The sequence below is a fragment of the Lepus europaeus genome, chromosome 2 (assembly GCF_033115175.1).
Source record: "Lepus europaeus isolate LE1 chromosome 2, mLepTim1.pri, whole genome shotgun sequence".
Lineage (NCBI taxonomy): Eukaryota > Metazoa > Chordata > Mammalia > Lagomorpha > Leporidae > Lepus > Lepus europaeus.
In genome coordinates, this window is record NC_084828.1 from 54,272,440 (window position 1) to 54,295,538 (window position 23,099).

Consider the following 23,099-nt stretch of genomic DNA (forward strand, 5'->3'; position numbering starts at 1 on the left):
GGGATTTTTGTCAAATTATTCTGGTCAGGTACATCCCAGGTATCTAACCCAGTAACCAGTTGACATACGTTCGGGTATAAGGTGGGCCACCATGCCCTGGGGGTATGTAACCACTAACAGACCAGGCCACCCGTCCTGTGGGGGAAATTACTTCCCACGTTAACAATTGTGGAGCATGGGGATTGGAAAAACAATGGGGAAAGGCCAGGAACATCACAAATATTAAACAGTTTTTGAAAGTCTTAGCTTGAGCGGGTTCTGAGTGCGCTGGAGCTTCCATTTGGCTGGTCTATCCGGATCCTTGGGGCCCTGGGGAGGTGGTGCTCGCTTCACGTGTGAGGCGTGGACCCACGCAGCGATTCCGTCGACCTTGAGAGCGGTGGGAGTTGTCAACAGCACAGTGAAAGGGCCTTGCCACCGGGGCTCTAGAGTTTTAGATTCGGACATACACGGCATCACCGATTTGGAAAGGATGTGGGATAGTTGTCGTCTTGGTTTGGTAGGCTGCTGCAAGAGGTTTCCAGACCTGGTTCTGGATGATCTGGAGCGCTCTCATCCGGGCCTGTAACCTAGGGGCATCGGCAACGGAGTCACTGGCAAGGTCAAGCAAGCCTGCTATTGGTGGGGGCCCTCCACAAAGGACCTCGCATGGTGTCAGTCCGCAATGAGAGGGCGTGTTTCGGACCCGGAACAACACCATAGGGAGGAGTTGGACCCAGTCTTTAACGCCAGTCTCCAACGCTAATTTGGTCAAGGCGCCAGATGTTGGGTCTTAGTCCACCCGTACAAGGATGGACTGGGTCCGAGGAAAGGTAAGCGCGCCGCTCGGCCCGTTCCCCAGCCTCCTGGTCCCGGAGACAATCAGACGCAGCGGGGAGCCAAGTCTAGCAAGGACTCAGTCACCTTCTGCATAATAGTACCTTTTATAACACAAAACTGCAGAGTCATTGGGGCAGGGCTAAGGACCAACCAATTACTTAAAAAACACCTTGGGGGGGGGATTTCTATAGGACTAGCCCTATGTCTATACACTTGTTACTAGTTTTGTTACCTCCCTTGTTGTTGTGCAGCCAATTAGTTTTAGTGGTAAACAACTTTGGATTCCGCCCATCTTACTTGGCTCCAGCTCAGGCGGGGGCACCCGGGCCTGGCCTGTCCTGGCCAGGCTCATGCCCCACAGATTCCCCCTTTTTGTTTTAGCACGCGATCCCTGTCTTAGGTTGCCCCCAGCCGTCCTTGCCCTTACCCGTCATTGGTAACCCAGGCAGCTTGGCCATGAGCCCTGTCTTAGGTTGGTGCAGGACGCTGGGTGCTTTACCCGTCTTGGGGTGTCGCGTGACTTGTAATTATGGGGGCGTGGTGAGCTTTCTCCACCGCCTGTCTTAGGTTGTTCCGGTCCATCCGGAATCTTACCCGTCATTGGCAATGTGGAGAGCACCGGGGGCGCTTCCCCAGCTCAGGGGATCATAGCCCTCTGTGGCTAGCAGCCTCTGGTAATGAACCTCAACCTGTCTTACCCTAGTTGCCTCTATGTGCTGTTGTATAAACTGTATAAGCCTATTCGTTATGCATGGGCCAATGGCAAGGATTAAAAGCAGGGCAAGAAGCAGTCCAAGAAGAGAGAAGAGGTAGGGAAAGAGTCCATTAAGGCTCATCCAAAAGAGGCTTTTTTGGAGTACACACTAGATTACCTTGGAAACCAGAAATAAACACCTTGAACATAAGAGTTAGCACACAAAATCCGCACATAACTTAGAACTATTTAACAGAGCTAAAAAGAGTTTACATGACCTAACTTTAGAAATGGCAGAGTAACCCACTAAGCAGACACTGTTAAAAAGAGACACTATAGTTTTTGCAAAAGCAGATCTGTAAAAGAAACAAGTTTAAAGCATATTAAGGACATATAAAAACTTGTAAGACCACCTTAGCTGGAAAGCAAAAACACGAATACAACATAGGTCCGACATCATCTACAATATTTTAACACACTGCATAATTTAAATAGACTTAAACAGTTGTTACTTTAACAAATTTAGAGTCCCATCCTTTGAGAGTTCCAGGGATCCTACTGGAAGTCCCAAAGTTGTTAGACTCCATTTGAGAATTTAAACTGTTAGAGAGTCAACCGCCTAGCCAAAAACTAGTACGTATAACCTGAATATTTTAACCAAAGCTGTGGGGTAGATCTGATCAGAGTTAGGTAATCACTTAAACATTAAAGGCAGACAAATCCAATAAAACACGAAACCTTCAAGACACGTGCAAACTCTTAGATAAGTTAACTACAGCAGCACAGAAAAGAGCTGGTCATCAGCATAGAAGCCCGTTGCTTAGGACAGGGAAACACATCTGAAACAAAACGGCAGGGAATGAGAGGCTTCCGTAGTGCTGGAGAAAAAGTTTCATTAACTGCAAATAAAGACTCATTAGGTTGGAAAGGGTTAATGGATGAAGGTTTTTGTTCCTTTAGGTAAGGCCAGTGGTAGCCAAAGGCATTTTTTCTTCCTAGTGAGGACAGCATTGAATTGTAAATGGAGAGGAAAAAAGCAGCCCAAGGACTAGTCTCCCCTAGAGTATCTGGCTGTGGTCTGCAAGGGTGCAACAGGCTACACTGACTGGAAGAGAGTGCAGAGAAAGGCCGTGGTCCCCCATTTACAGGGAAGACTGTGCACGTCGGGGCCTAGTAGGACTGGCTGTGAGGTTGGGTAGGCACGCTGTTTACAAGATGGCGGCGGGTGATTTAAGGGAGGGGAATAACCAAAAAGGGGTGGCCACATGGGCGGAATTGGAGGCGCAGTGCCTTGAGGCAGTGTTGGGCTTTTAGGGGTTGCTGCCACACCTGAAGGCTCCACCTTAGTTTTAACTGCCTCTGGGGATTTACGAGCCTCCCTCAGGCCAGTGCAGGCCTTCCCTTTCCTCCTGCTCCTTGTGGATCCTTTTTGTTGTAAATCCTTTCTGCCTCCTTCATTAAATCTTGTATAGTATATCCCTGAAGCCCCTCTAGCCGCTGCAATTTATTGCGGATGTCCGGCGCTGACTGTCCTATAAAGGACATGATTACATCTCCCTGCCGGTCCTCTGCCAGGGGGTCAAACGGGGTGTACATACGGTAGGCTTCCATTAATCTTTCTAGGAAGCCTGCCAGCGTTTCCTCAGCCCCCTGCACTACTGCACGTACCTTGGCCAAATTGGTGGGGCGCTTTCCAGCCCCTCTGAGACCCGCAAGGAGAACCTGGCGGTAAAGACGAAGTCGCTCCCTACCAGCAACGGTGGTGTAGTCCCAATCAGGACGGGTTAAGGGAAACGCCTCCTCGATTTCGTTTGGCAGTAGGGTCGGTCGGCCATCTGCTCCAGGGACGTTTTTCCGTGCCTCGAGGTAGACGCGCTGCTTTTCCTCAGTAGTGAGGAGGGTCTGCAGAAGCTGCTGACAATCATCCCAGGTGGGCTGATGAGTCAATAAAATTGACTCGATCAGCCCAGTCAGAGCCTAGGGGTCTTGAGAGAAAGAGGGGTTATGGGTTTTCCAATTGTAAAGATCGGAAGCAGAGAATGGCCAGTACTGCATCTGGCCAGCCACCGAGCGAAGAGGAAAAGCCTGCGAAGTCCAGACGCTTCCCGAGCCCCCTGCCTGCCCCCGACGGAGGCGCAGGCGGCTGGAGGGCGGGGAAGGCGCTGAGACTTCTTCCCCTGCCCTCGTGGAATCGCGCGCGTTCTCGAACGTCCTTCCAGTGATCTAGAGTGAGACTTAAAGGGGTGGTTATTTGTTGACCCTTGCGTGTAAGGATTTCAGCCCAAACAAAAAGAACAGCCAATGCACAGACATATACAGTAAGCAAGACAAAACACATGGCTAGGACAAATCGAACGCTATTGCGCTATTTTTGGGAGCGGCTGCCTGACCAGCCCTCCCCGGGAAGGAGGGAGACTTAGTCTCCGACCCACCTCCAGACCACCCCGAGTGCGTCTTCCGGGGGAACAGACCGAGGGTTTCCCCTCATAACCCGGAGCGTCCTCCGGGTAACGGGCCAGGGGTTGCTGGGCACGCCTGCCTCCCCCACTGGTCCCACAGAGTCAGGTCAGATACTGGCCAGTCAGAATACTCAAGACGAAGACAACAACAGACAGAAAACACTTAATTATACCTCCAACTGGTCCGCAGAGAATGGGTCTGAGGGCGACCTCGAGCCCCACGTTGGGCGCCAAATGTTGGGCCCCTCAGTAGTAGAGATGCCCACTTGCTCGAGAGGACGCCCAAAAACCCAGACTCCAAACCAGCTGATGCAAAAAGCATGAGGTATTTATTGTACGTTTGCGCAAACGGGCCCCTCACCTCAGGCAGTGAGGAGCCTCGAGCGGCAGTTTTACACAGGTTATATAGGCAACGAATTAGCATATTCCTAACGCATGTATAGGATTGGTCAGTTCAGAGGGACCGTTAGCATATGGGAGAATGCTGGCGAAGAATGCTGGTGGAGAGTGCTGGTATAAAATGCAGAGGTGGCACGGGATTGGTTGGTTCGGAGGGACAATTAGCATACCGGAGAATGCTGAGGGAGAGTGCTAAGGTGTTACAGGATTGGCCGGTCGCAGTGACATCATAAGTGTGCGCCTAGAGACCCTCCGAAGGGAGGGGCAGCTCTGCTCTGGGGCGCGCCCAGAGGTTTCCTGGAGGGGAGGGGCAGTTCTGCTCTGGGTAGCATCTAACCTCTTAAGAAGCCCCTGATATTTGCCCAGGCCTAGTTTCCTGTCCCTCTCCCCCATAAGGGTCCTTCACTAGAACAGCAAAAAATAATAGTGGATACTTAATAAGTATTTGTCAGTTCATTCTTGTAGGTGATTTGTTGAGGAATGAATAAAGTTTGTATCCTAATAGAAGACATCATGCCTGTGGTGATTATAAATTAATACAGACAAAATTGAAAATCCTCAGAGAGCACTTTTTTTAGAAAGGTCTAAAAGGTAGAAGAAGTTATGTCTAAAGTTCTTGGAGATCCTGCTGAAATCCATTTTCCCCACTAAGGTTAATTAAGGCGGTTGTTTAGATTCTATTTCTTCTGGAAGCACTGAAGAAATGGAAAGCATTAGTTAATCTGAAAGCTCCAATTTATAATATGGTATCTCTGAAAGAAACAAAAGTACAAGGTATTAATATAAATATAAATGTTCAAGTATGAACATCCTGTGGGCCAATGTGACAATGAGTAGAAAGAAACATACCAGATGTGATGAAACTTTAGTGCAGATTTTAAAATTTGCTTTGAGGCTTATATTTACTCATGTTGAAGATTCTCATCTCTTACATACCAAACTATGTTTTCAAATAAGGTGTTGATTTTTTTTCCCAAAGCAAATTATATAAAAGTGGAATTGGATTATAAAGTCAGTTGGTCCATTTCTCTATATAGTGATTCTTGGGAGTTGATTTTGCCCCTCACCTCTGGGAACAAAACATTTTTGTCATGACTGAGAGGATGCTGTGTGACAGGTAGTGAGTAGCAGTCCAATTGTAAAACCTGATGTCCTAATGGAATGCTATTATTGATTGCTGTTCTAGGCAGTTGTTTAGGTGTTGAGATAGTTATTAGCACAGTACAGAATTGCATAGCTAGTAACTACCCTAGGAGTTTGAAGATTACTCTGAAGTGGAACACAGGGGTTAGGTTTCATAAACAGATGAGACTTATTAAGTGCTGCCATTTGAGCAATGTTAATTCATTATCAAATTATAAACTAGTTGGCTTGCTTGGGCTCCAAGGATTCCAACCCTACCATATTGCCTTTGGGGGATACCTTTTGTGATGTATTTGACTACAAAAGCTTGCTTTACCCTTCTTGAAGTAAACTGTAGAAAAGGTGTATCAGTTGGAAAGGAAAAGGCTTAGAGTTTAATCTACATGAAAATGAATTTAAAGGAGGTTTAAGTGTTGGGGACTTTAGTAAACCACTTGTCTTTCTTGCATTTGTCCTTGAGGCCAATAGATGCTTTGTTTTAGTTCATCCAACTGCTCTCCTTAATGTGTTCTGGAGCATTTCCAATGAATGCTACAAGGTTAAGTTGAGGGCCTGGGATCTAGGGGAGAAACACAGCTTGTAGATGTCAGACAGCTCAGCTAAAGATTCAGGCGTCTCTGCTTTGGTATAGTTACTGAAACTAGAACTCTCCCAATAAATTGGTAGTTTTTATTGAGCTTTCCTTTACAAGAAAACCTGAGAATGTCTTCTGTTTGTCATGCCAGCCACTAGAGGGCAGAGTTGTCACAATTCCTGGACAGGTGTAATTTACTCTGAGTGGGACTGCAGGAAAAACATATTTGCCAGTGTTTATCGATACAGGAATTTATAAAATAGTGGCATTCCAACTTTATAGTACAGATTAGTCAGCAGAGAGGTGTGTTACAGTTCTCTAGGGGAGCCCATGAGATTCTGATTTGGTAGCGCTAGGATTTTCATACAGGTGTCTTAGATTTTGAGAAACACTGATTTAAATCAGAGACTGGGCATGCATTTTTGCATGATTGTCTTTTCTCTTGGGATTGCGAAGCAAAATGATTATTTTGGAGCAAATACTCAAGGATAGCAGGAACCAAGGATTAAGATATACTATAGAGTATTGGTTAATTTAAAGAAAGGTCTTTATCTAACATGTTTAAAAAGGAGACTCACTTTGTAAACATTCAAAAGCAAAGAAGCTACTAAAATTATGCTTTCACTTGACATTATATTTCTTTTTTTAAGATTTATTTATTTGAAAGGCACAGTTACAGAGGTGGGGAGGGAGGGAGGTCATGCTTTGCTCTGATTCTGAAAGGCTTTGAACAAAGTGCTAGGGAATGCTCTGTGTCCTCCTTTAAAAGGCTTCTGGGTAGTGAACTAAAATAACAGAGGGGAAAAAAACTAATCTTTATACAGTCTTTAAGTAGTCCTTTGTTTCATTTTACAACAACCCCAAAAAGTGAGTATTATCACAATTTCACAGTTAAATAAATTAAAACGCTGAGATATAAGGAAAGTGGCTCCAGGGCCATCTTTCATTTGTTGGTTCATTCCCCAAATAGCCATAACAGCCAGGCCAAAGCCCGGAGCCCAGAGCTTCTTCCGTATCTCTCACATGGGTGCAGGAGCCCAAGCACTTGGGCTGTCTTCTGCTGCTTTCCCAGGGAGCTGGATGGGAAGTGGAGCAGCCGTGACTGATCTATAACAGGTGCCAATGTGGGATGCCTGCATTGCAGGCAGCAGCCTAACCTGATGTGCCACAGTGTCAGCCCCTTGGCATTATATTTCAATCAATGAAGATCATAGATGCCTTAGACTACAAGTTTCTAACTTTTTTTTAATGAAATGTATTTCCTATGACAATCTCAAAATACCTCTAATTTTGACTTTTGGATGTCATGAGGACTCCATGCCTAATTGACATTGTAAGATATAGTGGTAGAGACCTCCTGAATAGTGTTTGTGTAATACTGGAATGATCGGTCAGTCTCTGTTTCTCTCACTCACTCACACATACACACACACAAAGGATGTAAGAAAATGTTTCTGAAACTAAAGGGCACACTTTAGTGTACTGGTTAAGTTGCCTACTAAGCAGCCTGCTTTCCACTTCTGAGTACCTGGGTTCTAGACTTGCCTCTAGTTCCTGACTCCAGCTTATTGCCAGTGTAGGCCGTGGGAACCAGGGTTGATGATTCAAGTAATTGGGCTCCTGCTTGCCACATGGAGACCTGGGCGTTCATTGCTTCTGGCTTAGGCCTTTGTGGAGATTTGAGAAGTGAATCAGCAGATGGGAGTGCTCTCTCTCCCTCTCTCTTTTTCTCAGTTTCTCTGACTCAAATAAATAAAATTTTAAAAAGTTAAAAGATAAAAATCTAGAGTATGTCATTCTATGTGAATTTTATAGAGAAGATGGTTTTACAGATAGTATGTTATTTACCATGAACTTAATTAGGGACACTTTAATAATCTACATCAAAATTATTAATTCAGCAGCCTCTTAGAGTTTATTTTGATATGGACATGAATTATTATACTTGAAGCAATCCTCCCAGGATAGAGACCTCTAAAAAGAGGTAATGTTTGAAGGTTCAGTAAATTTCCTGTTACGTTAAATTAACCACTTAGGAAACCTACTTATAGTTAAAATCTGGTGCGTACAGTGAAATGAGAATTTATGTATTATAATCATGGAGTATAGGACTGTGATACCTTCATTGTGGAGTATTGCTGTGGGTCACATAAGAAATTGAATACTTACAAAGTGGATGGCTGAGGACTAATCCAGAGTTCCCAAACTCTATTAGTTATAAGTGTGCAAAGAATGGATTTTCCTCCAACCCCCAGCACTGGGGCAACCAGGAATAACTTGGTAATAGAAATTCCTTGGTTGGTCATCACTGCCCCTTTATTGGTGTCCTGCCATGAATACATGTTTTCTGTTAGTGCCATTATGTGACAAAGTTGGGAATTCTTTCTAGATTCTGTTGTTCATAGTTTTATTATCTGTTGATCAATGTCTTCCAAAATATATCACATATGCTCTCTTGATTATTAACTAGAAATGATCTCATGCAGCAGCATTTATAGTATCTATTTTGGAAGGGCTTAAAAAGAAGTATGCAATTCCTTTTCTTCTTGCCCAAGGTGACTTAAAAATAGATTGAAAGACATCCAGACCATCATGTATTTTGTAATACAGTTGGGTCACTGCCGATCCCCAAGATAAATGTGTTTAAACAGAAGCTATCTCATTCATCAACAACCTCAGCTTTCATCCAAATTTATTTAATGATGATACAAGCCCACAGCACTGGTGTTGCAGTTCATCACCATGGAAGTGTTTCTGTCAACAAATCCTTGCTGTGCTATCATGAAATAGATTTAGCAGAGAATAATTGTGAAAGATTTCTTTTACTCTTGAAGATTTCTCAGTTTGCTGGGATGGCTAAATGAATTGTGTTTATAATCAATAATTGGCCGTAAAATTGACTGCATTGAATTAGTGGTTAAGAGGTTGTAAAAGAAAATGACATGTCTGGAATCATTTGAATTTGATTTGAGGACCAGCTTTGTCATTTAAAATGTTTCTCTGAAAGCTGCTGTTCTCTGCTCACTGGTATGGATGATGCTCAAGGTGACCTGTGAGCCTGGTATCAGAATTTGCATAACACTTGGGCTGAGCTTTTCTCACCTACCTTATAAATGACAACAATAATCACAGAAGAAATCCACAATATATCTCTTCCTTTAACTAACATACTATATGATTTTTTTAATGTACCTTTCCCATAACTTGTATTTATGATTATCTTTTGCTTTTATTCCTTGTTGAGAGGTTTAAAAAAAAAAAAAAACTTCTGAATACATTCTACTCAAAAGCAGAATAATAGCGGCTACATTAAGTAACTCAAACAGTTTTGGGAACCAGTAGGAAAAAGGAACAAAAATGAAGTTTTTGCTTTGAAGCAGAGTGTTCAAGAGTTTATGTCATAGTGGTTGTTTCCAGATTTTGATGTAGACATACAAGTGTATGATTTATGGGAGTTTTGGTTTGTGGTAGAAATACAGTCAACTCTTGATGTCCAGGTAACTTGTATTTTCAAATGTGCTTTCCCTGGTCCTCTATCACATTTCAAAGCTTTTTACTTTCACTGACAGTTCGTATGCACTGACAAAAAGCAAATGATCCTGTTATCAGTAAACATTAAATTTCTTATAAATGCTAAGCACTGGTGGGCAGCAGTGATACTGAAATACAGGCCAACCATGAAATTAGCTTGTCCCAGGAGATCTGATAGTTCACTTTAAAATCAAAGAAATGTAAATTTTTATTTGTTTCAATCACTTTCTCTTCCTCTAATATGTGATCAGAAGTTGACTGTATGAAGTAAATAAGTCCTATTTGTTTTTAAGGAAGAATTGATAGATGTTATCAACAGTAAATAAAATTCCATTGTACATGCAAAAAATATAACAAAATGAGCAAAAGAAAATTCAGCAAGCAATGGTAAAAATAACAAATTATTTACTGATTTATAATGTTAAAGTATTTCACCAAGACAAGTTGCAGTCAAATTAAAATGAGTTATGGAAAATGAAATACATAAAGATGTATTTATACAAGTGCAGACTAAATATTTTCCATATAGGTATGTAAATGAAAAGATATACAGTAAGTGCACACTTGATATGACTATGCAGGCAACAGTTAGTTTTTGATACTCTTGTATAGTTCATGCACAGGCCTTTCCAAGGTACAAGTTCAGTCAGTCTTTTGGGGATTTGGAGGGATGATTAAAAAAATTTTGAGTTCCTTGCAAGACTATCAGTATGGACTGGATGAGGGTGAGGATGGTCAGTTATATATATTACTTACTGTAATTTGTGATTGTCGAGGAAGAGGTGTGGTTGTTGGTGTGATAGTAATACTGCTGGTGACTTTATTGGTTGTTTTGTTTAGTGCCCCATTAGTTAAGTTTTGAGTTCGGTTATCCTGCAGTGGTGTTGAAGGACTGGCAGGTCTCACAGGGCTGGCCACCGCTTGCACGTAAGGACTTCCTAAGTGAATGTGGATTTTATTATCCTCAGTAGTTATCACACTTGAGCTATTACTATTTGAACGCTGAAATTGCCATGATGATTGCCGGTCTGGGGAGACTCTGAAAATTGCGTGCTTGGCACTGATTTCTATTGGGTCTGGGGAGCGTCCCTGCTCAGGAGAGCTAGCTGAACCAGTCACAGCCAAAACCTGAATCGGTGACATTGTCCTTTCTGGAGTTATAGAACCACATGACTCAGGGGTCTGCGCTCTGGCAAAGGTTGCCATGGCAACAGGGGACATGCCTTGCTCTAAATTCATGAGGCATTCAGTAGAGGTTTTGGACTTCACTGGTGTTATGGATGCATTCTGGAGGATGGTTATCCTTTGTTTTGGGGTGCCACAGTTTGGTATTACTGCAGTGCTTGTATAAGAGTGAGGACTCTCTGTGTTCGGACTTGTGATTTCAAGAGTGGCTGTGTTTTGGACATGGTCTGGAGTTACCTTTATATGAAGCGGCTGCCCAGGTGTGTGGCTGAGAACTAGATCTCCAGGTTGCACAAAGTTGCCATTGGGTTTAGTTTGTATTTTTCCATTCTGAGGATGGCCCTCCTTGGATTTCATCCAAGGAATCCATAGCTTCCTGTTAACAGGACAGGGAGTAGATGGATTGCATTTGAAGGACAGCACAGATTCTTCTTCATTAGGGTCCTCATCCCTGTCCTCACTTTCCTCATATAACTGACCATTGATGACTGCTCGTTCCAAAGGAATGAGGCTCTTGTAATCAGGTGGTTCATTATCTCCTGCTTCTGTTTGAACTTCTTTAGAAAATACTTGAGGGTCAGAGATTCTTCTTCCATTGAGACTAGGTCTAAGGCTCTTACTGAAGTGCCGGTACCTCTCTAACTCTTTAGTGAGATTTTCAATCTCTCTTCCCAAATCCCTGTTTCTGTTTTCTTGCTGATTTAGTTTCTTTTGCAGAACTGAATGATCTCCCTGGAGGTGGCATATTAGGTCCTCAGTTGCCATGTATTCATGAATTTTCTCTTTTAATGCATCCACTTCTCTGGAGAGGTGCCCTGACTTTGCTTCTTCTTCTTGAAGCTTTTTGAAAAGCCATTGTTCATGACTGGACTCTGTCTTTTCCGCTAACTTGTACTTGGCAAGTTCCATTTTAACGTGTTCCAGCTCCTCAGATAAAAATTGAGCTCTGTCTCGTTCATTAGTGTACCTTCGTTCTAAAGTCTCATATTCATCTTCTGTTTTCATGAGGTCATCCTCAATGGCTTTCATATCCTTTAGCTTCAGTTTCAGTCTTTCTACTTCTTGAGAGAGCTCTTTAATCTTATTGTTTTCCTGGTGTAATGCTGCTGCGGATTTACCAGAGTCTTGATTTAATTTGTTTTTTAGGAAATCTTTCTCAGTTGCTTCTAGTGATTGAAGCCTATTTTTCAGCAGATTAACTTTTGACAGGAGATCATTTCCTTTCTCTTCTTCTGCTTTCAGTTTGTTTTTTAGGTCATCTCTCTCCTTCGTTACACTGTACATCTTTTCTTCCACATCAGTTTTGGACTTGAGGGCCCTTTTAGTTTCCTCAATTAATTTCTCAGTTACTGTTGTTACTTTATTTTGCTCCACTTGAAGCTGAGAAGAAGCAGCTTGTAACTTATCTTCAGTTTGCTTTAGTTTTTCACTCATTGTTTTCCGTTCATCTACGAGCATCACAGTTAACGTTTTCAGTTTAGTTAAATCCTCTTTTAGGGTAAATTCTGTCTTTTCCAGTCGACTTTCAATGGCTTCTAGCTCTTTGATCCTCATTTTCAAACTCTCAAGTTCTTGAGACAACTGCTTTGTGGTCATTCTTTCTTTTTCTAAATTGCATTTCAGAGAGTAGCATTCTTGTTTGCTTTTGTTGAAAGCATCTTCTAATTTTTCCAGAGCCATAATCCTTTTATTGAGTTTTTCAACCTCTAGCTTAAAATCTTTACTCTGTGCTGTTTCCTTCTCGAGCCTCTTGTTGAGATCTCGGCATTGCTCCTCCATTTTTATGAGCTCTTCATCTTTCCCTTCCATATCGAGCACGCGTTTCCTGAGCTCTTCCACCTCAGCCATGATCCCAGCATTTCCGCATTCTCCCTTGTTGATTTTTTCTTTTATGTCTTGTAGTTCCTCCTCTGCTTTTCGTAAAGACCTGTTTGTCTCTTCTAACTCATCAATTTGCCGGCTGAGTGCTGCCAGCTTTTGTCGGAGCTGGCGATTTTGACTGTCCTCATTGGTGAGCTTTGCCATAATTGTCTCTTGGTTCTGGTGGAACTTTGTGGTCTGTGTTTGCAATTCTTCTTCTAGTCTGGTTGCCTTCCGCTCTTCTTCCTGAACTCTGGCTTCAGCAAGGACTAGTTTAGCATGTGTTTCCTTTGCACTTGTGGTCAACTCTTGGATTTTCTGTCTTTGAAGGGTGAGCTGCGCTGTTAGCCTTTGTTGTTCATCCACCACCATTAAAGCAAAAGATTTCAGCTTGGTCAGCTCCTCTTTCAGGGCAGTGATCCGCTTCTCCTTTTCTTGCTCTTTCTTCTCCTGGGACTCAGTTTCTTGATCAATCAGCTTCTTTAATCTGAAACATACAAAAGCACATTCTGTCTTGTGATTGGTGCTTTAGTTAACTCATTTGCTGCTGTGATTAAACATTTAGACAGATTTTAGCAATTCATGCTAAGGAGTTCCTGTTTGATGAGGGAGGGAATCTTGATAAACAGGCATCTTGTTTATTTATTTGGCTACTAACAATTAGTAACAGAGCAAGAATTATTTGGCTTACAAATTGCGGGCATAACATGTAATCAAAAGGCAGTCTAGCCTGAAGGCTGTGAAAATAGGCATAAGCTTGAGATTCAGTTAGATCTGGCTTGAAGACTTAACCTACTCTTAACAGCTGATTAACCTGGGCAGTTAGTTATTAAACATCTCTAAACTCAAATTTTCTCATGGAAACTAGGGACAATGATTACATTAACCTCAGGGGCTTTTTATGAAAATTAAATGAGATAATTCATCTGTGATTCTCACAGTCCTGGCTCATGGCAGATTTGATGAGTGTTCATTGTTGCTGCTATTTCTTTTTTATTATTATTATGGTTATGTTTATCAAATGGTTTTCTTGAACCTGTTAAAATATGTGTTGCATTAATCTTTGTGTGTTCAACTCCCTGATTCTTAGTTAAGGTAAAATTGTATTCACATTGCTTAGAAGTAATTTACTTCACAGATAGACCACTGTGTCAGTTAAAGTTAGATTTACATTAGCATGATGCTAGACTGTACATATATGCTTATCCTCATGGTATATAACAGTTAAATAAAGGGAACAGAGAAGCATCTGAGTGAATTTGGAGTTTTTATAACATCTGGAAATAGCCTGGGGTTTGTTAGGACAGAGTTTATTGATGAGAGTCTAATCCAGGAAACCCTGAAGGAGAAACTTTTACCAAGAATGTAATGATTCCTTCCTAAATGATGACTGTTACAACATGCTATTTTTTCTTTTATGTTTTAAATTTGTCAGCAAAACGAGGGCATTTTACATGACGAGTATAAACTATCTCTTCCCTTGGTAGTGAGGTCATAGTTTTAAATTTGTGGCATTCTTAATTACACTGGAATGAGCTGATTATAGAGGGTGTGATTACAGCTCTACAGTATTGTTACACAGAAGTGAAAACAGAAAAGATAAACGTTTATAAATATTTGCTTAATGATCAATCATTAAAGGTTTATAATGCTATCCATATATCTTTACTATTAGGGATGAATTAATTATCCAATGAATGTATTCTTGTGACATAACTTTCTTTTAGAAATTTGTTTAAGGGGGCCGGCGCCGTGGCTCACTTGGTTAATTCTCCTCCTGGGGCACCTGCATCCCATGTGGGTGCCGGGTTCTGGTCCCGGTTGCTCCTCTTACAGTCCAGCTGTCTGCTGTGGCCCGGAAGGGCGGTGGAGGATGGCCCAGGTGCTTGGGCCCCTGTACCGCATGGGAGACCAGGAGGAGGCACCTGGCTCCTGGCTTTGGATCGGTGCAGTGCGCCAGCCATAACGGCCATTTAGGGGGTGAACCAACAGAAGGAAGACCTTTCTCTCTGTCTCTCTCACTGTCTGTGACTCTACCTGTCAAAATTAAAAAAAAAAAAAATGTTTAAGGATTTGAGGAGTCATTTTCAAAGGAAACTAATTTGGGGCAGTCTTGAAACAGTCTTGTCTTTTTTTTTTTTTTTTTTTTTTTTTTTTAAGATACTAATCTGCTCTTTTCTGTAATTATACTACACCAGAGGAACATGTCTAAAACAATTATATAATGTAAGAATTCCCAAATGTTTTTGTGAGGAGGATCCACTTTTAGTTTTTCCTGTTTTGAAACCTGACAGGAGGCTGGCCCAAGGACTGTGGCCTGTGAAATTCAGAAAAGCTGGGCAGGATGCTGGGGTGGAGTTGATGATGATCTTCATCCATAGTACTGGCAAGAGGCTTGCCCATGGCTTCTGGCTGGGTCTCATTCCTTATTGAGATACCTGGGAGCCTGGGTGGAGGACCATGGTAGCAGCTTCCTGAATGGTCGGGGGACATGACAACCCGGTGTCAGGGTCCATGGGGAAACCACTTCCATGGAGAAGAGTTAAAGAAGCTTAGGCAAAATGCTGCTTCTTCCCACCTAAGCATTAGAATCGGACTTAATGGGTTTTTTTTTGTTTTTGTTTTTTTAAGATTTATTTATTTGAAAGGCAGAGTTACAGAGAGGCAGAGAGAGAGAGAGAGAAGTCTTTCATCCTCTTGTTCACTCTGGCTGCAACTGCCAGAGCTGCACGGATCCAAAGCCAGGAGCCAGAAGCCTTCTCCAGGTCTCCCACGTGGGTGCAGGGGCCCAAGGACTTGGGCCATCTTCTACTGCTTTCCCAAGCCATAGCAGAGACAGCAGAGAGCTGGATCGGAAGTGGAGCAGCTGAGACTAGAACCAGCGCCCATATGGGATGCCGGCACTGCAGACATCCCACTACGCCAAAGCGCTGGCCCCAGAAATTAATGGTTTAGACAAAGCACTGAGCATTACTGCAGTGAAACAATTTTCCCCTCTCTAGATCACAGTTCTTACAGTTTTATTACAGTTTCACAAAAGCTTTTTATGATTTCTTTGAATCTTATTAAGTAATAGCTTACACTATTTCATTTTTATGAGAAGGGGGATGTTTTGTTGGGACATAAGGGAGGGAAGATTGTTTTTCAGTATAATGAAAAGAGCATTAAAATAGAATTGTGATTAATAAATCTTGGCAGTGCAATAACAGACAAAAAAGGTTTAATTTTAGTTGCCTCCATTGTGTTCAGTGTTTTCAGCCACAGCATCTTTTTCATTGTTTCTGTAAATTGGCTGGCATCCCCCTCTTCTACACAAGTTCTGTCTTATAGGGTAGACACTGGGAACATAAAATTGACTACTCAAATATGGCATTTTAAGTTTTTCTGTATAACCTTTTCCCCAATAACTTGGTGTTTCCTCAGGCCACTCCTATGAGTGCACCATAGGATAGTAAGAGCTAGTGTGGTAAAGCCTGTCAGGAACAGAAATGGGCATGTTTACACAGGAAAAACTACACCTTTAGCCATCAACCCAGGACCAGGAACACTTGAGAACTAAGGGCAGGAGGGCCTGCTGGAACTTTTTCAGAGCCAGTTCCATGCTTGAATGCTGTTCTGCATTGTGTGGTTGTGTGCATGTGTGTGAGAGAGCGCAAGAGAGAGACCGATTATGCAACTGAATTTAGAAGAATTAGCACTTCTTCTGATTAGTGGTAAATGGGCTTACCCTAAATCACTGTCTCTTGCCTTGTATTCAGGAGCATTTGAAGGTTGAAGGTTGAGGTTAGTTGTTTATGGTCATATGGTGTTGAGGCTCCTTAGCCCAGCTTCCTTCGAGTAGGAGTTGATTTTAGACAAAATAGTAATTTAATTTTCAGCTCCTAGATGACACCAAATCTGTTGGTCCTTGGATGAATTCCTAATATCAAGGAATCCTATTTGTATGTCAGATGATTCCCTGGAAATGAGATTCTAGCTGAATATTAACTTAGCTAGTTTTTTTTTTTTTTCATTACTGATTATATACCAGTCTGTGGATATAACCTATATTCCTGACTTACTTGGCATCCTTTTGTTTTTTTTTTTTCTTTTAGAGAATCTCAGGTAGGAGGGCATGACTAAATTAGCTAAAATCCATTCACATTACTGAAAAAGAAAATTTTTCAAAATGTGTTCCATAGATGGCGGGTCAAAAACTTCATTTTCACATAAAAAAGCAATAAATAAATGGAGTTCCAAATGTGATTTTCCTTACATAACCCAAAGATGAAAATATAGGTGACTATATATTTGATACCCTGCATACAGTGGTACCTCAGCATGGAAGGGGCTGGTGCTGTGGTGCAGCAAGTTAAAGTCATGACCTGCAGCACCGACATCCCATATGGGCACCAGTTTGAGTCCCAGCTGCTCTAATTTCTACTCAGCTCCCTGCTAATCCACCAGGGAAAGCAGTGGAGGATGGCCTAAGTGCTTAATCCCCTGCACCCACATGGGAGACCTGGAGGAAGCTCCTGGCTCCTGGCTTCAGCCTGGCCCAGTGATGATCGTTGCAGCCATGTGGGGAGTGAACCAGTGGTTGGAGGTTCTCTCTCTCAGTCTCTCCTGTATCTCGGTAACTCGGCCTTAAAAATAAATATAGTCTTTTTTTTTTTTAAAAATAAACAATAAAAATTTAAAAATTAAAAGTTTATGGAAATGGAATTAAAAGATAATTTTGTTTTGGTGTATAAAGGAAAGCTTTCTCACTTGATGGTAAGGATGGAATGTAATTCTTTGAGAATCACTGAGTACCTTCTGCTGGGGTCATATAGGCCAACACCCTGCAGGTATTAATGCCAGTGCTCTGCTGCCAAGCACTAAGCTACGTCTATATACTTGTAAGTTTACAGGGTTTAGGATTACCTTCAGTTTAGGGCTATGAAAATTGAGGCTTAACAGGTTGGGAATGAACAAAGCTTGTGCCATTTTCCCATATCACATTGCCTCTCCAACAAAGAACCCAAATTATTTTAACTTCTGCCAAAGAATCTAAAAGTCCTCATTAACAAATGAGACAGCCAAATCTGTCATTCTTTCAGGAAAAGACTGACTTCATTTGTCAACTTAACTAAATGTGTAAATACACATCCCTCTGGCAAGAGATGAGGCATAGAGACTTGCCCTGAATTGTCCCCAGATGAAGAAACAAAGCAGTGTTCTCTCCATTTGGGTCTGAAGCTGCTGCTGCTCTTCTGCTCTCATGGGACTCACAGGGTTAAGGCTGCCTGTAGTTGTCCATTTGGTGCCTTGAAGACGTTTCCAACCCAGGAAGATGTACTTGGTAAAAGTTTGTTAAGTGAGAAAAAAGCTCTTTGAAAGGATCATTGGGAAAGGAGAACTCATAGAACACAAACACTTTTTCTGGCAGATCAGTTTTAGAGAGTATATGTGTGTATATGTGCAGATTTGATTCCCTTAAAGCGCTCCATGTCTTTGCAGATCCTCCAGAGTATATGTTCCCCAGTTTTAAGATTACTGTTTTAGAGTATTTATATTCATGTTCAAATACTGACACCACAGGATTATAGGAACATTCACTGAATCCTATCCAATAAAAACAGATTGTGGAAGCTGGTTTTATGGACATAAATGTGATATAATTAAATCCAAACTGGCTGAAAGCAATGCTTATTACAGCTTTTCTTTAGAGTTTCTATTATGGCATAGAATTGTTATAACTTACTGTGGTTTATCACTATTATTATGTACAGTACCAGTTCCTTGGTTTTTTTTTTTTTTTTCTTCAAAAACATCACATCTGTCATCTTGAATGTTCTTTGGTACTAACCATAATACTGGTTCTTCATTACAAATTACATATCCAGAGGGTCTTTTCAGTTTTTATTTATATACACATATGTGTGTCTGTATTTTGTCTCCTCTATGTGAGATATTGTTGGTAATATGCATCATATAACACATATTAAACAGATGACATGTATAAATGCTATAATGCCAGTCACATACAAGAATTTATCTTACAGTTCTCACTACTTTAGATTTTTGTTTATTTATGTACATCATAATCAGCCCTATTAAAATATAAACTTATTGAGAACAAGGCAAGTGTCTAAGTATCTGATTCATTTATATCTTCTACAGTGTCTGCAACAAAGCCTTTACACATGGAGGGAAACAAATCAGTGTTTTTGAATTAATAAAAAAATGAACAAAAACAGACCATTCTGTGAAGAAATCCTGTAAAATTGTTCTAAGTAGTTTTATTTGTTTTTGAAGAGGATACTCTGGTGTTAATCATGTACATGGTTTTAGGCATTTCTGAAAATGAAGTATAAGTAAGTTCCCCATCAATGTTCTCTTATGTACATTATTAAGTCTACCTTGTTTTCTGTTTTGTTGTTTTTAGATTTATTTATTTATTTAAAGGCAAAGTTACAGAGAGATGGACAGGCAGAGAAAGAGGGATCTTCCATCTGCTGGCTCATTCCCCAAATGGCTGCAGTGGCTGAGACTGGGCCATGCAGAAGCCAGGAGCCTGGAATTCCATTCGGGTCTTCCATGTTGAGGGGTGAGAGTGGAGGGAAAAGCCCACGTACTTGGGCCATCTCCCACTGCTTTCCCAGGCTTATTAGGTGTGAGCTGGATCAGAAGCAAAGCAGCCAGGACTTGAAGCAGTGTGAGCCTTAGAATAGCTCCTTCTCTCTCCCCTTAAGTTCCTGCATTAGAACTCTTGTCTGCCTGCATGTTTGAGGAGAACATGGATGGCAGGCAAATGTCCACATTCTAGCCCATCACTTTCCTTTGGTTATTTCAACTCTTCAAATAAAGATGAGGTTCTTCAATTTCCTTAGAGTCTACAGCGGTACTGGACAATAGGTTTGTTTATTACACAAACAACAGGCTATTGACAAGTGAACTTGCAAAGGAAATATTCATCAGTGAAGGTACTTCAAAATGTTCATGGAAAACAGAATTTTAAGTTTATTTTGATGCTAAAAATGAAGTCATACATTTTTTCATAGTATGCATTACCCATGAACTTTTTAATGTACTTTCGTATAATCTGATGACACTAACACATCAGTTATGTTTCTACTTTTACAAATTTTTTTTTTTTGACAATTGACCCATATAAATAAGCTTAGGGTGATTATCAAGCAGTAAAATCAATTCCACAAGCCATTAATGACACTGTACTCTTTCCATTAGCTGCAGAAATCAATTTGTAAATATTAGACAACTTCAAAGTTCTTAGCTTCTTATCTGTCATTTTAAGAAGACAAATACTCCACTGAATTCATGAGATGGTTCTTGAATTTAAAGTGTCTGATGTTACGAATATGGCAAGAGTTTTCTTCATTGTATTTATAGATGACAGAGGACTATGGTTAGTAATCGAGCTGTACTGAGATGAACAGGAGAGGGAGGGTTTTGTTCTCAAAGAGTTTGCAGGCTGTTAGGAAATAGAAGATAGTTTCAGCATGATTTAAAACAGGCTATGAAGCAAAAGTTGTCAAGCTTTTAGGTTTTATGATCTTTTTATACTCTTAAAAATTACTGAGGAGTCTAAATAGCTTTTGAATGTGTAGGTTTTATCTATATGTATTTACTATATTAGAAAATCAGATTAAGCTTTTTAAAAACGTTTTAACAAAGAAATCCATTATAAGCATATTCTTATGACAATTTTTTTTTTTTTAAAGAACAAATTGAATGAGAAGAGTTGCATTGTGTCAGATTTCTGCAATTTCTAATGTCTGGCTTACTTGGAGACAGCTGTTTCCTCAGATATGTTTTTACACATGCCAATAGTTGCAGAACATTGATGTCATTACACATCATGTAGCCTCTGGAAAACTGCTTGTATACTTCTGAGAGAATGAGAATGCAGATTGTTTGATAATGAAGACAGCTTGACCTTGCACCTCTTAAATTGGGCCATGCTTTAGGAACTATTTCTCTGGAGGATAGACAATTGAAACATAAATGGTGGGGCCAGTGTTGTAGAGTAGTGGGTTAGGCTAGCATCCTTTATCGGAGCACTATTTCAAGTCCTGGTTGCAATGCTTCTGATTCAACTCCCTACTCATGTGCCTTGGAAAGAAGCAGAAGATGTTCCAAATGTTTGGGCCTCTGCAACTCATGTGGGAGACCTAGATGGAGTTCCTGGCTCCAGGCTTTGTCCTAGCCCAGCCCTGGCCATTGCGACCACTTGGGTGAATCAAGTATTGAGTGGACCAGTGGATGGAAGGTGTATCTCTTTGTCTCTCTCTGTCTCTCTCATTCATTCTTGCTGTCACTCTCTCTCCTTGTCTCTCTGCCTTTCAAATAAATAAATCTTTTATAACAACAACACCACATAAATGGCAAGTATATTCTCCAGAAAAGCTTTGGGTTTATGCTGTCACTCTGTGTTCTGCTCTTACTAGTCATAGTCCTTTGCTTCATTCTGATGAAGTCCTCAGATTCACTGGTTTAGTCACTGCTTTGATGTTTCCATCAATAAAAAAAGCCAGTTGTTTGCTGCCCACAAATAGATAGAAGCTTCCCTGCCTTCAAATTTCCTCCTTCCTATTCTTTAGCAAAATCCTGAATGACAAAACCATCTCCACAAAACATTGTGTTTTGTTTGAAACCACAATTTGAAATGAAAGCATGGAAAGCTCTGAATTGCCTGGTTTTTAAGATAGGTTCATCCAGAGTGATATGCAGTTCCACTGACATTTAGTTCATTTCAGATCCTTTTGAAACAAGTACAGTGAGCACAATGAATACAATGAGCCCCATATGTGAGATACTGCTTATTTGTTAGTTTACCTTTTTCTTTCAAAACCTACCTATATACTTAAAAAGACCAAAACTGTTTCTAGCTTATAGTTTCTCTATTTAATAGCCAAATAGTTTGATGACACCAAAACCTGTTTGGTCTTCAGATGTTTGAAATACTGCTAACTTTCATCCTAGTTCTAAGTATGTACCTTTTACTTTGATGAGCTTCAATTCTTGTATTTGTTTTCATTGCTTCAGAGCTAGTTTAATACATTATTTTTTCTTTCTTACTTACATGTTGATTACTATACAGAAAATTGTATTCATGACATTACTTTATTCATTTTCGTATCTCCTCTCATGGCTAAATTTTGGTAGTTTGGTTATGATTTTTTTCCCACTCTAGCAGTTTTTGTCTAATGGTAATTTTAATAGTTGTATTGTGTTGATAGCACTAATGTTCCTAGTTAAATAATCATGGAGTTGTAGTAGTTTGTAGATTAATTGCATGGAATGTATGGGAAAGCTTCCTTAATTTGAGATAGATTCATGGTAATTAGGCCTATAATTTACATTCTTATTCTGCACCCTGCTTTTTTCAATGGGACTTTTCAGAAGCACTCATAAAAATAGCTATGACCAGTCTTTTTTATTCCTTATATGCTGCTTCCTTTTATTTTTCTCACAAGTCAAAGGTTTTGTAAAAATTATAGCTACAGCATACCACAGCCCTAATGTAATGTTCAGTTCATTTGACTTGGTCAGCAAGATCTAGAACAGTAACACTTTTTTTGGCATCTGCTAGCTGAATATGAGTGTACATCTGTGTCTGCTTTATGTCCTTGTTACTGAAGATCCTGTCAACATCATTGAGATCATTGAGAGACATCATTAATGGATCTAGCTTCAACTAGCTGGGTTACTATTCTCCTTTATGATGAAACAAAAATAAGGCATGAAATGATGAAGGAATCTTTAGCTTGGTGTCAGAGGAATATGTGATAAAAATGCGGCACTGAGAATAAAGACTTTGTCATCTGAACAATCTTGTTTGTCTCCCCAGAGGTCAGGGGAACTAGAATAATAGATGCAAATAATCAAATGGTCTATTGATTATAAAGAGCTTGGGAGCTGTTGGCAGAGAAACTAGATTCTGAGAAGAGCTTATGGAATCTCCAAATTGAGCAGAGGGTCCAGGATTGGGACAAATCTTGCTCTTTTAAAAGCAAAGAACAAGCTAACTGAGACAAAGGGGCTCCTACAAAGAAAAACTGCTAAAAGATGAGATTCCAGAACTTGAAAATGCAACTCTGTGTGCCCAAAGCACAGAGCTTGGTGTAATGAAGCTACAAGGAGACTAGCTGCATCTTAACACCAAAGGAGGTATTCCTGGGTCCTGGGCTGGGAAAGATAGCCTGCACAGCCTAATCTAAAAGGTAGAGACCTGAAAAGAGCTCAGGCTGGGTTTGGGAAAGGAAATGGGAACTAACAGGGCAGTGACAATAAGGACAGAATGTGTAAATCTATACCAGAGTAAATACTTAGAGCCTGGATTATATTTATCCACTTTTATGCTGTTGGTAAGTTAGGGAGCCTTCTTGCGAGGACCTTTAGATGGTGAAGGTTCATTTAATACCATTAATGTGCCACACCTCATCCCCAA

General features: G+C 40.9%; 2 protein-coding genes across 7 annotated transcripts in view; one reads left to right on the plus strand and one right to left on the minus strand.

Moving 5' to 3' along the window:
- Nucleotides 1-23,099, plus strand: part of COL8A1 (collagen type VIII alpha 1 chain) — a 603,924-nt gene that overhangs the window by 216,913 nt on the left and 363,912 nt on the right. The window lies entirely within an intron of this gene.
- Nucleotides 1-23,099, minus strand: part of FILIP1L (filamin A interacting protein 1 like) — a 52,723-nt gene that overhangs the window by 11,075 nt on the left and 18,549 nt on the right. The window contains exon 1 of one of the 2 annotated variants that reach the window (XM_062206805.1): nucleotides 10,376-13,151. In XM_062206805.1, coding sequence (XP_062062789.1) covers nucleotides 10,376-13,036 — 2,661 coding nt within the window. In that variant the 5' untranslated portion in view covers nucleotides 13,037-13,151. Of the gene's footprint in view, nucleotides 1-10,007; nucleotides 13,152-23,099 lie in introns of those variants that run through there. The other variant, XM_062206801.1, reaches the window with a different exon arrangement.